The 12662-nt window shown below is 38.5% G+C and overlaps 1 protein-coding gene across 2 annotated transcripts in view; it reads right to left on the bottom strand.

Annotated features, from left to right (window-relative positions):
* The window catches only part of ARAP3 (ArfGAP with RhoGAP domain, ankyrin repeat and PH domain 3), a 215320-nt gene that overhangs the window by 80277 nt on the left and 122381 nt on the right, over positions 1-12662 (bottom strand). For both annotated transcript variants that reach the window (XM_089653498.1, XM_089653443.1), the window contains exons 7-8: positions 10759-10828; positions 5068-5188 (exon numbers count right to left, since the gene is read on the bottom strand). In XM_089653498.1, coding sequence (XP_089509624.1) covers positions 5068-5188; positions 10759-10828 — 191 coding nt within the window. The remainder of the gene's footprint in view (positions 1-5067; positions 5189-10758; positions 10829-12662) is intronic.

Raw genomic sequence — 12662 nt, 5'->3', positions numbered from 1 at the left:
ATGGGGCTCTTATTCACATGCTATGGCGGTGCCCGAAACTTCATCGATACTGGGAGGAAGTGGTCAACACACTTAATTTACTGTTTTCGAACTAACCTAATTCTAGACCCTAAACAAGCCTTTTAGGTATTTTAGATAATGTTACCCAAGATACATTTATACTAGAAACCCTCTCCAAGGCCCTGTTCAATGCGTGCAAGGATATTCTTGTGTGTTGGAAATCAGAAACTCCCCCTACTATGGATGATTGGAGGCAGAATATGGGAACCATCTTACAATACGATTGTTTAATTTACCAGCATCGGGAATGACCAGGTAAATTTAAGAAACTTTGGGAAGCATGGTTGGCCACTCCGGGTCTAGCCCCATTTGATTTGATAATGCATAGGCTGTTGTAATTATCCTTTCATGATGTGCTCTGTCTGCGCAGGTTCACCTCTATTACCATGTAGGGAGATCTATCTGCTCTACTTTCCACTGGTCCACTGCTGGAGAAGTACATCTGCTGCTCTGTGTGTGTGGGGTTCCGCATATGCCTTTACTGCATAATTTTACCACAGGTTTGTTGTATTTATTTGTTCATTGGACAACTGGTAACACAGGAAACTTTCTTTTAGTACTTTTGTTCCATTTGTTAATGGCTGATTCGTTCGCACTGTTTTATATATGGTACTATATTCTGTACTTTGTATACCTTAAACATTAATAAATAATATTTCTGATTTAAAAAATAAATATATTTCTTAAAACCGGTCAATAACAAAGTTTCACCAAGTTTTAGATGTGTTAGTCCAAAAAAGTCCAAATGTTTTAACCAGGCATTGCAAGTTTTCTTGCAATTTTACAGCACAAACTTACATCTGTTACCCATAAAATGACACTATTATTATCTTATTGCTAGATGTAAAATAACCAAATCTGTCATGTATGGGTATTTAGTTTCTATCAATATATATTTGCTTTCTGCAAAGAATAGAAGTCTATGCCTTTACTCGTATCCTTTCTTCTTGCTAAAACTCCTTTAGAGCATGATATAACTCTGTTAAGGAGACTTCTACATACGAGTTTAACTGACAAAAATAATACAGATGTTTGAGAAATAGAATATCAGAGACAAAGCAATTGTTAGTCTGAAACAATAACCTGTCATCTTCTTACACTAAGGAGAAACATTTCTTTGAATGACATCCAGACATCCTGCTCCACAGAACAGGAAGTCCTGCTTTAATGCAGTAAAAGTCAGGAAGCAGGAAGCCACTGATATCTACTGTTGGAAGGTTTCAGGAGACAGTTCTTGAAGTTTACTATATCTTGTGTTACTGGCTATTAATGGTACACTCCAGTCAAAAAGAAAGTTAAGGCTTCAGTTTTTCATAGCTGTTGTACATTGGTTCATTCCACTGTTTTTTGTTTCCATCCACTTTAATGCCAGCATTCCCAGCAGCTTATATATCATATATACAGTGAAGGAAATACGTATTTGATCCCCTGCTGACTTTGAATGCTTGCCCACTCACAAAGAAATTATCAGTCTAAAAATTGAATTATAGGGGTATCACTGAGAGAAAGAATAGCAACAAAAAATTCAAAAGAAATGCATGTCTAACAAATTATGCACTGATTTGCATGTTCATGAGGGAAATAAGTATTTGATCCCCTATCATTCAGCAGGATTTCTGGCCACCAGGTGTCTTTCATACAGGTAACAAGCTGAGATTAGAAGCAGTCTCTTAAAGGGAGTGCTGCTAATAACATTTTGTTACCTGTATAAAAGACACCTGTCCACAGCAGCAATCAAACAATCAGATTCCAAACTCTCCACAATAGCAAAGACCAAAGAGCTGTCCAAGGATGTCAGGGACAAGATTATAGACCTACACAAGGCTGGACTGGGCTACCAAACTATCGCCAAGCAGCTTGGTGAGAAGGTGACAACAGTTGGTGCAATCATTAGCAAATGGAAGAAACACAAAACAACTGTCAGTCTCCCTAGGTCTGGTGCAATCTCACCTTGTGGAGTGTCAATGATCATTAGAACAGTGAGGAATCATCCCAAAACTACACATGAGGATCTTGTCAATGATCTCCAAGCAGCTGGGACCACAGTCACCAAGAAAACAATTGGTAACACACTACGCCAACAAGGATTGAAATTCTGCAGTGGTCCCTCTGCTCAAGAAATCACATATCCAGGCCCGTTTGAAGTTTGCCACTGAACATCTGAATGATGCAGAGGAGGACTGGTTGAAAGTGTTGTGGTCAGATGAGACCAAAATCAAGCTCTTTGGTATCAACTCAACTTGCTGTGTTTGGATGAGGAGGAATGCTGCCTATGACCCCAAGAGCACCATCCCAACTGTCAAACATGGTGGTGGAAACATTCTGCTTTGGGGGTGTTTTTCTGCTAAGGGGACAGGGCAACTGCACTGCATCAAAGGGACGATGATTGGGGCAAATCTTGGGTGAGAACCTTCTTCCCTCAGCCAGGGCATTGAAAATGGGTCGTGGATGGGTGTTCCAGCATGACAATGACCCAAAATACACGGCCAAGACATCAAAGGAGTGGCTCAAGAAGAAGCACACTAAGGTCCTGGAGTGGCCTAGCCAGTCTCCAGACCTTAATCCGATTGAAAATCTGTGGAGGGAGATGAAAGTTTGAGTTGCCAAACATCAGCCACCAAACCTTAAGGACTTGGAGAGGATCTGCCAAGAGGAGTGGGCCAAAATCCCTCCTGAGATGTGTGCAAACCTGGTGGCCACAGGAAACTCTGTGATTGCCAACAAGGGATTTGCTACCCAGCACTAAGTCATGTTTTGCGAAGGGGATCAAATACTTATTTCCCTCATGAACATGCAAATGAGTGCATAATTTGTTAGAATTGCATTTCTTTTGAATTTTTTTGCTGCTATTCTGTCTCTCAGTGTTACAATGCACCTAACATTCGATTTTTAGACTGATCATTTCTTTGAAAGTGGGCAAACATTCAAAATCAGTAGGGGATCAAATTCTTAATTTGATATTAATTAAATATTTACAAATATAAATCATGTTGTGGGATGCTTTTTTTCAGCAGATGCAGGGCAGCTGGTCAGAGTTGATGGGAAGATGGATGGAGCCAAATACAAGGCAATCTTAGAAGAAAACTTGTTAGAGTCTGCAAAAGACTTGAGACTGGGGCAGAGGTTCACCTTTCAGCAGGACAATGAACTTAAACATACAGCCAGAGCTACAATGGAATGGTTTAGATCAAAGCATATTCATGTGTTAGAATGGCCCAATCAAATCCAGACCTAAATTCAATTGAGAATCTGTTTCAAGACTTGAAAATTGCTGTTCACAGGCACTCTCCATCCAATCTGACAGAGCTTGAGCTATTTTGCAAAGAAGAATGGGCCCAAATTTCACTCTCTAGATGTGCAAAGCTGGTAGAGACATCCCCAAAAAGACTTGCAGCTGTAATTGCAGCGAAAGGTGGTTCTACAAACTATTGACTCCGGGGGGCTAAATACAAATGAATGCCACACTTTACAGATATTTGTAAAAAAAAAAGTGAAAACCATTTATCATTTTCTTTCCGCTTTACAATTATGTGCCACTTTGTGTTGGTCTATCACATAAAATCCCAATAAAATACATTTACGTTTTTGGTTGTAACATGAAAAAATGTGGAAAATTTTAAGGGTATGAATACTTTTTCAAGGCACTGTGTATATATATATATATTTTCATTGGCTTGTGTAAACTCCAAGCACATACTGCTGCATGCCCGAAAGTATCAGGTATTTTCTTGGCTCTTAGCAGATGAATGAAGGGTAGGTATCAGGACTGTTGCATTGGAAGCAGGATTGGCTATTTATGGCTATATTTTTTTATTGAAAGTGGCAAATATGTTACCAATCTTATCTGTAAGTTTTATATCCATATTACAAAGAAATCCTGTCACCAAGATAAAAAAAACAAACTGTATGTAAAAGCACTTAAAGAGCAAGTATTTTAAATACCAACAATACATTTTTCTATTATATTAACAATTTTTTTTATTGACTTGCACTGTGACTCAATGCCTCTAGCACAGATTCCTACTTCCACTTACATCATAGCTCTCTTCTCTTCTGAGAATGTATATTTATCGTCTGTGGTGACCCAGCTCATTTGCCCCACCTCATCTACCAACATAACATTTGATGTGGTAGCCAGCAATGAGTGAAAGGGGAACACTATAGAGTGTCACTTGAGTGATCACATCCAAGAAGACAGCACCCAGCAGCAATCACAGGGCCTTTGGATGTCTTGAGTAGAGAGCCTTTTATAGCAAATAACACGCATAAAATACATCAAGTACACATATAATCTTATTGTAGGTGTTTTACTGAAATAATAGCCTGGTGACTGGATCTCTTTAAAGCAGAACTTCATTCTCTCAATCAGCATGGAATATTTGTAATCCTTATGTTGCTAGCATTAGTAAATAGATACATTCCTTCAGTTACTTCCTGGTTTCCATGCCTAGGCAAATTATGTCAAACATTCCAGGAGTCTTCAGGAGGGGAGGGAGAGTTCTCAGCTCAGGCAATGCATGATAGATTCCAGGAAGTAACTGCTGCATGAATCAGCTGCCCTTACTCAAGATGGCCACTGTCAGGAATGCCAGGGGGTGTTTTTCAAAATGATTTCTCAGCAAATAAAGCATGGGGACATGGATTGATGGAGAAGTTTGTTTTGAATGTTAATAATGAATTATATAGCATTTTTGGTTTGTGGTACCAAAAATGTGTAGTTCCACTTTAAGTAATATTTTAGCCAATTTTATGATGCTTTCATATTACAAAGGACTTTGCAAAGACACTTTACAGCAGTAGCTGTACATACATCCATTGAAGCTTGTTTGGGTTGAAGCCTGACCATATGTTTTGTGGAATGTTAGAGAAAACCTACACAAATATAAGGAAACTTTACGTAATGGTTGTTTCAGAGATTAAGCTGTGCAAGGCCATTATGCTAACCACCAAACTGATTCTCTTTTATAAATTAAGAGCATCTTACTATGTAAAAATGCTTTAGCATACCTTCAGACTCAGCTCGGAAGACAAAAATTCTGTGTTTAGTGACCACTTCAAATTTGTTTTCCTTTGTTGAGCGTGCCATTTCAATAGAGGCCAGTGGAATCACACCTTTAGAATATATGTCCTGTGATATGAAAGAAAAGAGTCAATAGAAATTCCTCCTTGTACCAAAAACAAGCCATAAATTTAAAGAAGAATTCTGGTATAGGCAAAAAAAAAAAAAATCACCCCTTAGTATACCTCCCTACACAAAACAATAAACAGTTAATACATATATGAAAATCCTTACCATTTAGGAGAAAAGTCTAATTGAATTTTCATGGCCTCATCTCTGTAATTGAAAAGATAACAGCATCTGCTCTGCCAAGGAGGGGGTGTAACAGCGGGGATTACATCATATCCTCTCCTCTCTCTCTGTAGTAAAAGGAAACTACAGTTCCCATCAACCACTGGGAATTGTAGTGAATGTAGGTGGGTACACTAGCCTGTACATGTTTAATGTGTCTGAGAGTCCTGGTCCGCCCATCCCCGCAAGTGGGGTTGAATTATGTCACTGCTTCCTGGAGAAAGAACTACAGAACGGATGTGCCAACACCAGTGGCTGGGGGGAATAGGAGGCATAGAAGCCACTGGCCTTATAAACAGGTAACCAAAGAGAATTAACGGTTTGATTTGAAAATGAATAGGCTATTTCAGAGCAACTACTGTGCAGAAGATGGATGAAATATTCAGAGAAGGTATGAAATCAGCAACAAGGACATGTAAAGAAGTTTTTCCCCGCAGTTCTGCTTTAAGACAGCAGTCAAATCATAAGAAACAATTCACACTTTCTTCCCAACATCAGGATGCATGTTCAAGGAGTGGTGTATAGCAAAATACCAATAATCCAACCTGGTCAACAAATTCTACTCCCTAAATCCATCAGTTGGAGACTCTTTGAAATCTGAAGATATCTAGTCTTTATGTACTTTTAGCCAGTAACACTGTTCAACAGGTAAAAAGTTTTGGGCATAAAATTAGCTAATCTTACATAATTTTGGGGTGCTGAAAACGAAAATGACCCTAAAAAATGTTGATTGGCTCTAGTTTCCATGATATATTCACCCATCTAATGACGTAAGCCATTCAAAATTATGATGCAACTTCAGCTGCATATTGCGCAATTGATACTGGTGACCAATAGAAAATTGCATGTATACTGAGATGATGCAATATTAGCCATTAATTGCATCACTTCACTGCATAAAAGCTGCAGTATCTGTAGCTGATTGTAGTTCGACAGCGTCTTTACATTTCGTTTTATGCTTATATAGGCTACTCAGTAATGCCTCGAACTTGTGTGAATAAAGCAGATAATTTCTGCTATATCTGCGGTGAAATAACTTTTATCTCACAAAAAAGGAGGATAACAGGAATGATTAAGAAAGCCTACAACTTGTATTTTGGCTGCAAGATAGGAGACCAGGACAAGAGCTGGGCACCACATATATGCTGCAATTCTTGTGGGACGGCACTGGAGCAATGGTTGAATGGAAAAAAGGCATCTATGCCTTTCGCTGTGCCAATGATTTGGAGAGAGCCAACAGATCATGTTAGTAATTGTTACTTTAGTATGGTGCCTCCAATTGTAAAAGGGCTAAATAAGAAGAAAAAGTTATCTGTGCACTATCCAAATATTCCATCGGCAATACGTCCAGTTCCTCATGGAGAGGGGCTACCAATTCCTAAAGCACCAGAATCCTTCGTGGTTGAGTCAACTGAGGAAGAACCTGAAGCATGTAGTCACGTGCAGTTGTAAGAGATAGCCCTTTCCTCGAATACAAGAGAAAAGCCAAGAGAAGCAAAACCGACACAAACTGAAGACAAAACTAGTGAGAATCCTAAGTATTAAAATGATTCAACTTAGCTTATGGCTATAATTTTTCTTGGTAATCCTATGCAATATATTATGCCATTTAGGCTTTGTTATGTAGTCAATATCACTTGCTTTATATTTGTGGAAAGACATCTATCTATATAATTATTGTGCATTATGTAGTCATTACGCCTATAGTAGAAAACTTTCCGTTTACAGAAAAACTAGAGCCAATTGACAAATTTCATTGTTATATTTGAACTCAGAATGTGAAATTCATTAAGAAATGGATCCTTTTGTTTCCAAAACTGGCAAAAAATAAAAATTTGTTGAACAGTGTAATCAGCAATTCACATGGAAGTAATAAACCCAAAACAAAAAATGTATTATATTTCAGTTTATCAATCCTTAGATGTGGTGACTGAATTAGTTTTCTTGTTTGAATTTTTTTACCCCTTTTGTTTTCACCTGGTGATCTGGTCAGTAACATACCTCCTGTATTAGAGTGCCCCTACTCTGGATGGCATCTTTGGACAGCAGATGGACTGGCAGATTTAAATAAACTAACAAACTGAAGCCAAACTCCAGCTAACACTTTAAAAGCAGTTACAGCAAAGAGTTTTTTTCCTTTTGGGATAAAGGTTTTACAAAAATAATTAAAAGCTGACTATTGTAAGCACCCCTGTCAATGCTAAACGTTTTGTCACAAAGCTGTAACTGCAAGAGAGCTTGTTCTTTTGACAAACAACAGATTTACTGGTTGGATCACCAGATGGAAATAGAAGAAAGAAAACCAAAGAAAAAAATGGTAAACTGCAATATATTAAACATTTCCTTCTGAGTTTAATACCACTTTTATTGAATAGGTCAAACATGTTTAATGCCTTTAAAGTGTATCTAGACCCAAGATCAAACATTTAAGATTTTTATTTTTTTTTTACAGCATATCAGTCCTTAGATGTGGGGCTGCATTAGTTTTCTTTGTCATGATTTTTCCTTTATTTTCACCTGCAGACCCTGTCAGTAACACACTTCTTCTCCTACAGTGACAATGCTCACTCACTGTACTCAGTGATATATTTAGGCTTTGTGCTGCCCCAGGCAACACAAAAATCAGCTGCCCTCCCCTCCTGCTCACAGAGAGAGCCTGATATCAACCAACACCACATCACCCTGCATCTATCAGAATACCCCCCCCCCCCCCCGTGAGAAGAGCCTGACAAGGACCAACACCAACAAACCAATCCTGCCACCCCCTGGCTGGGAGAGCCTTCCACCACCTCCACTCACCCGCTACCATGCCACCACCCCACCCAGCGAGAGAGACAGACATACCTCACAGCATCATACCTGATAGGCATCCCCGAGAACGAGAGTCAGGCTCTGCATACACAGTCAAGCAGCCCGCAGCCTCTTGCAGATCCCACCTGGTCCCCATGCCGCCCCCTGAAAAATGCCGCCGTAGGCAAATGCCTTATTTGCCTTGTGGTGAATATACCCCTGACTGTACTCTTTCTAAGGAGGAGCAGTCTGGTATGGAAAGTGTGTTAGGGCTACAGAACACCTGCTCTTCTCCAATAAGTGTTCTGCAGTCTTAACACACTTTCTGATAACAATGAGGTAAGACTGCAGAGTGCACAGGATGATATGGAATGTGTGTGGCAAGATCAACAGATTTTTTTTGGTTGCATTTAACTTGTACAACAAAACTCTTTCAATGGTAAATTTAACAGACCAAAGCAAACCAGAAGTTCATTGTTAGGCTTTACGTACACTTTGAATACACCAATTTACAGATTATTGTTGCTCGATCATACTATTATTCACTCAAACAAAGACTGATTAGTTAGTAAAACACCTTCTAAAGCTCCAATTGAATGATACTGATTGAATGATACTGCCATCATATGATACATTCTGTTTTATAGGCAAAATTGTAACTAGAATGTCTTCAATTTATCTGCAAATAACGTTTAAAAACAAACGTTTTTAGGTCTATTGATACATCTGGAAATCTACCACCTAAAAAATGTTATTTGCTGGTGTGTTCTTGTAGAATGACCATTCTAAGCCATAACTTGCTATTAAACAAATCAATTACACTACCTTCTAACAGCCATTCATTTATTTTATAAGAGAGCTCTTTGCTGTCAATTCCGAAATGAAATCTGTCTATAAATTTGTCTCTGCCCCAAACTACACTAAAGGAAATCTGAAGTCAGATGTACCATACCACAGGGCTGCTGAAGAGGAATAATAGGCACTTCCCACACCTTTCTTTAGTTTCCTTACCAAGTTCTTAAAAATCTTCAAATCCTAGAGTACTCTTGTGTGCCTAATTTCACTTGCTTTTCCACTTGGCCCAATTCCAACTCCTTTGTCCTATTGTGACAGATGGTCTCTCTGGCCAAAAGTCAGGTAGGGAAGTTTGGAGTAAGCAAAGCATGGCTGTCGACTCAATTAATAGGTCAAAATCTGGATAGTAGAATACTCTGGGATCTATGGATGATCTAACAGTATTAAGCACAAGACTAAAATAAAGACACTATGGGCATCTTCTATTGCATCATAGCAGTGTGCCAAGCCCCTCCCTCGTTTTACTTTTTATTCTTTATATTCATTATATGCACCCTTGCAAAATTTGTCTTTTAATATCTTAAAGAGTAATTCCACTTTTGTTAAGAAAAAGAACACTCCCAGTTTGGGTGAAGGATTGTAAGGATTTTAACTAACTTTGTTGCAGATTCCTATCTTTTGTTATTCTGCAGAAATAGCTGTTTGCCAGTGTATGTGTGCAAAGTAAATGTGAATGAGAGTGGTGCTATAATTATTAGTCAGCTGCTGTACTTGCAGGGTTCTCCTGAAAAAAGTTGCAGGGTCTGCATCCTTTTAGACATGATTTCCCTTTGGGAGTACCTCACCAAATATGACATATTTGTTTCAGGCCATGCCAAAAATTTGACTTGTATCTTAGTGCTGTTGGAAAAATCAGCAAGTCAACCATACACGCAGGAAATTATGTTTCTGGGGGGGAGCGTTCTGTACACTATCTGTGTTCAAACGCCTCCAGGTTGCCATATTGTATTGCATTTTACAGAAAATCACAGTGCTGTAGATTGAAAAGGAAAGGTAATTTTCAGTAGCAATCAATAACAACATGACTTGTTTCGCAATTTTTGCTATATTTTTTTTTTATTTACTATTTTTGTCACACAAAAGTGGAGTTTTCCTTTAAATCCATCATCATTTAGTTGACTTTCTGCCCACATTACTGAATTGAAAGCTGTTGGCACACACATAGAATATGCACATAGAACAGCATTGTGTTTATTGCTAACAAATAAAAGTCTGGACAAGATTAGTATTTTAGCACCATTGACATCCCCACAATGTTACCTTATTTCCAGTTCCTATGGGATGGCAAGGAAAAACAGAAGATAGAGGCAAGTTTAAAGAAAGAAGGAAAAAAAAAGTACTGAAAAAGAAAACAGACATTTGTATAAGACAGTAAGGACAGTTGGATTGCATTTATATACTTTATGTGGCCCATTATGACGGTGGTTCAAGTACCGCACACTAATGTCAGTGGGAAGTTAAAATGGGCTGAGACCAAACACAAATGGAAAAGGCACTGTGCAAGGACAAGTCGAAGAGTAGCCATGTGACAAGCTACATCTGCTTTTAAATCCACAGCTCTTATCAAACAAGTCACAGACTCTAATCTCCATAATATGGTTTATTTTGTTATTATATGCCTACTACCAACAATGCCATCTTTGCTTCTAGTCCTCCATGTGAGGAAGGTCACATAAAAATGGATCAGCAAATGAGCCACTTACCTTATCATTACTGAAGTACATTAAATTATTTCCATCAAACTTTACAAATCTTCTCTGGAAAACATAGTTCCTGCAAGAAATAGCAAACGGCACTCATTGGGGTTGATTTACTAAAACTAGAGAGTGCAAAATCCAGTGCAGCTCTGCATAGAAACCAATCAGCTTCCAGGTTTTATTGCCAAAGCTGAAGTTAGAAGCTGATTGGCTGCCATAAACAGCTGCACCAGATTCTGAGTGTTCCAAAGTTAGTAAATGTCCCCCATTACATCTTAGGGCTGGTTCACAAGCTTGTATTTCATAATTCATGCATTTGTGATTGTTTTTCATGTATTTTCAAGAATGTTTTAATGCATTTTCATGCATTTTCTAGGCTGTATTAAAATAAATATAAATCACACGTGTTGTGTTTGTGTTTCTCGTTTTCTTTGCAGATGCATCTTTGTAAAAATGCTGCTTGCAATTTAAAAACTGCACTGGATAACAGTGCAAAGATCTGAGTATTTTCTGAGCAGTTTCACATGCAATCTTACTTGCACCAAAAATAGAAACACAGGCATACCTCAATTTACAAATTTAATGCGTTCTCCAGGCCGTTTCGTATTGCGAAAAATTCCCCATAGGAATGCATTTAAAACCAATTAATCCGTTTCGTAGGTCATAAAAAACAAAAAAAAAGTATTTTATCTGTTAAAAATTCTTTATAAAGTGCACTTTAAAGGCATAAATACTGTACAGGGACACGATTAAAAATTAATTCGTAAATGCATTGAAAAATCCATTCCGGAGGTCAGCAAAAAGTCAAAAAAAGTCTTATCTGTTCAAAACTCTTTCTTTATAAAGTGCACTTTAAAGGCATAAATGCTGAACAGGACATGATTTAAAAAAAAATGTGTAAATGCATTGAAAACCAATTAATCCGTTCCGGAGGTCAGAAACAGGTAAAAAAAAGTCTTATCTGTTCATAACACTTTATAAAGTGCACTTTAAAGGCACAGGGCCGGCGCTATAAACCTCCCAGGTGCAATGTATCCTGGGGAAACTTACTTCGTATTGCGAAAACAATTTGTAAACCGAGGCATTATTTTCAATGGATTTTCATTTGTAAACCGAAAATTACATTAACAGAGGCATTCGTAAACTGAGGTACGCCTGTATATGAGATATATATATATGGGGTATTTTTTTCCAAACTGAGGGTTCCATCATAAAAGCAGATCTTGAGCTTCAGTTAAGTGACTATTTCTAGGCTGAGATAATGTGGCCAGTCTGCTGCAGGCAGGAGGAAACATTTTTTTAGTTTTCTCTCCCCCAGTATCCAGACTGCAACACTGTGACTTTTTAGCATGTACAGTGAGGAACAGAAGTATTTGAACACCCTGCGATTTTGCAAGTTCTCCCACTTAGAAATCATGGGGGGGTCTGAAATTCACATTGTAGGTGCATTCCTACTCTGAGAGATAGAATTTAAAAACAAATTCAGGAAATCACATTGTATGATTTTTAAAGAGTTTATTTGTTGCACTGCTGAACATAAGTATTTGAACACCTGAGAAAATCGGTGGTAATATTTGGTACAGAAGCCTTTGTTTGCAATTACAGAGGTCAAACGTTTCCTGTAGTTCTTGACCAGGTTTGCACACACTGCAACAGGAATTTTGGCCCCTCCACACAGATCTCCTCTAGATCTGTCAGGTTTTGGGGCTGTCGCTGAGCAACACGGAGTTTCAGCTCCCTCCAAAGATGTTCTATTGGATTTTGGTCTGGAGACTGGCTAGGCCACTCCAGAACCTTGATATGCTTTTTACGGAGCCACTCCTTGGTTATCCTGGCTGTGAGCTTCGGGTCGTTGTCATGTTGGAAGACCCAGCCACGACCCATCTTCAATGCTCTGACTGAGGGAAGGA

This window comes from Staurois parvus, unplaced genomic scaffold, assembly GCF_062004578.1.
Source record: "Staurois parvus isolate SC_StPar_1 unplaced genomic scaffold, SC_StPar_1.0 ptg000006l, whole genome shotgun sequence".
NCBI classification, from domain to species: Eukaryota; Metazoa; Chordata; class Amphibia; order Anura; family Ranidae; genus Staurois; species Staurois parvus.
This window is presented reverse-complemented; position numbering and strand designations above follow the sequence as displayed.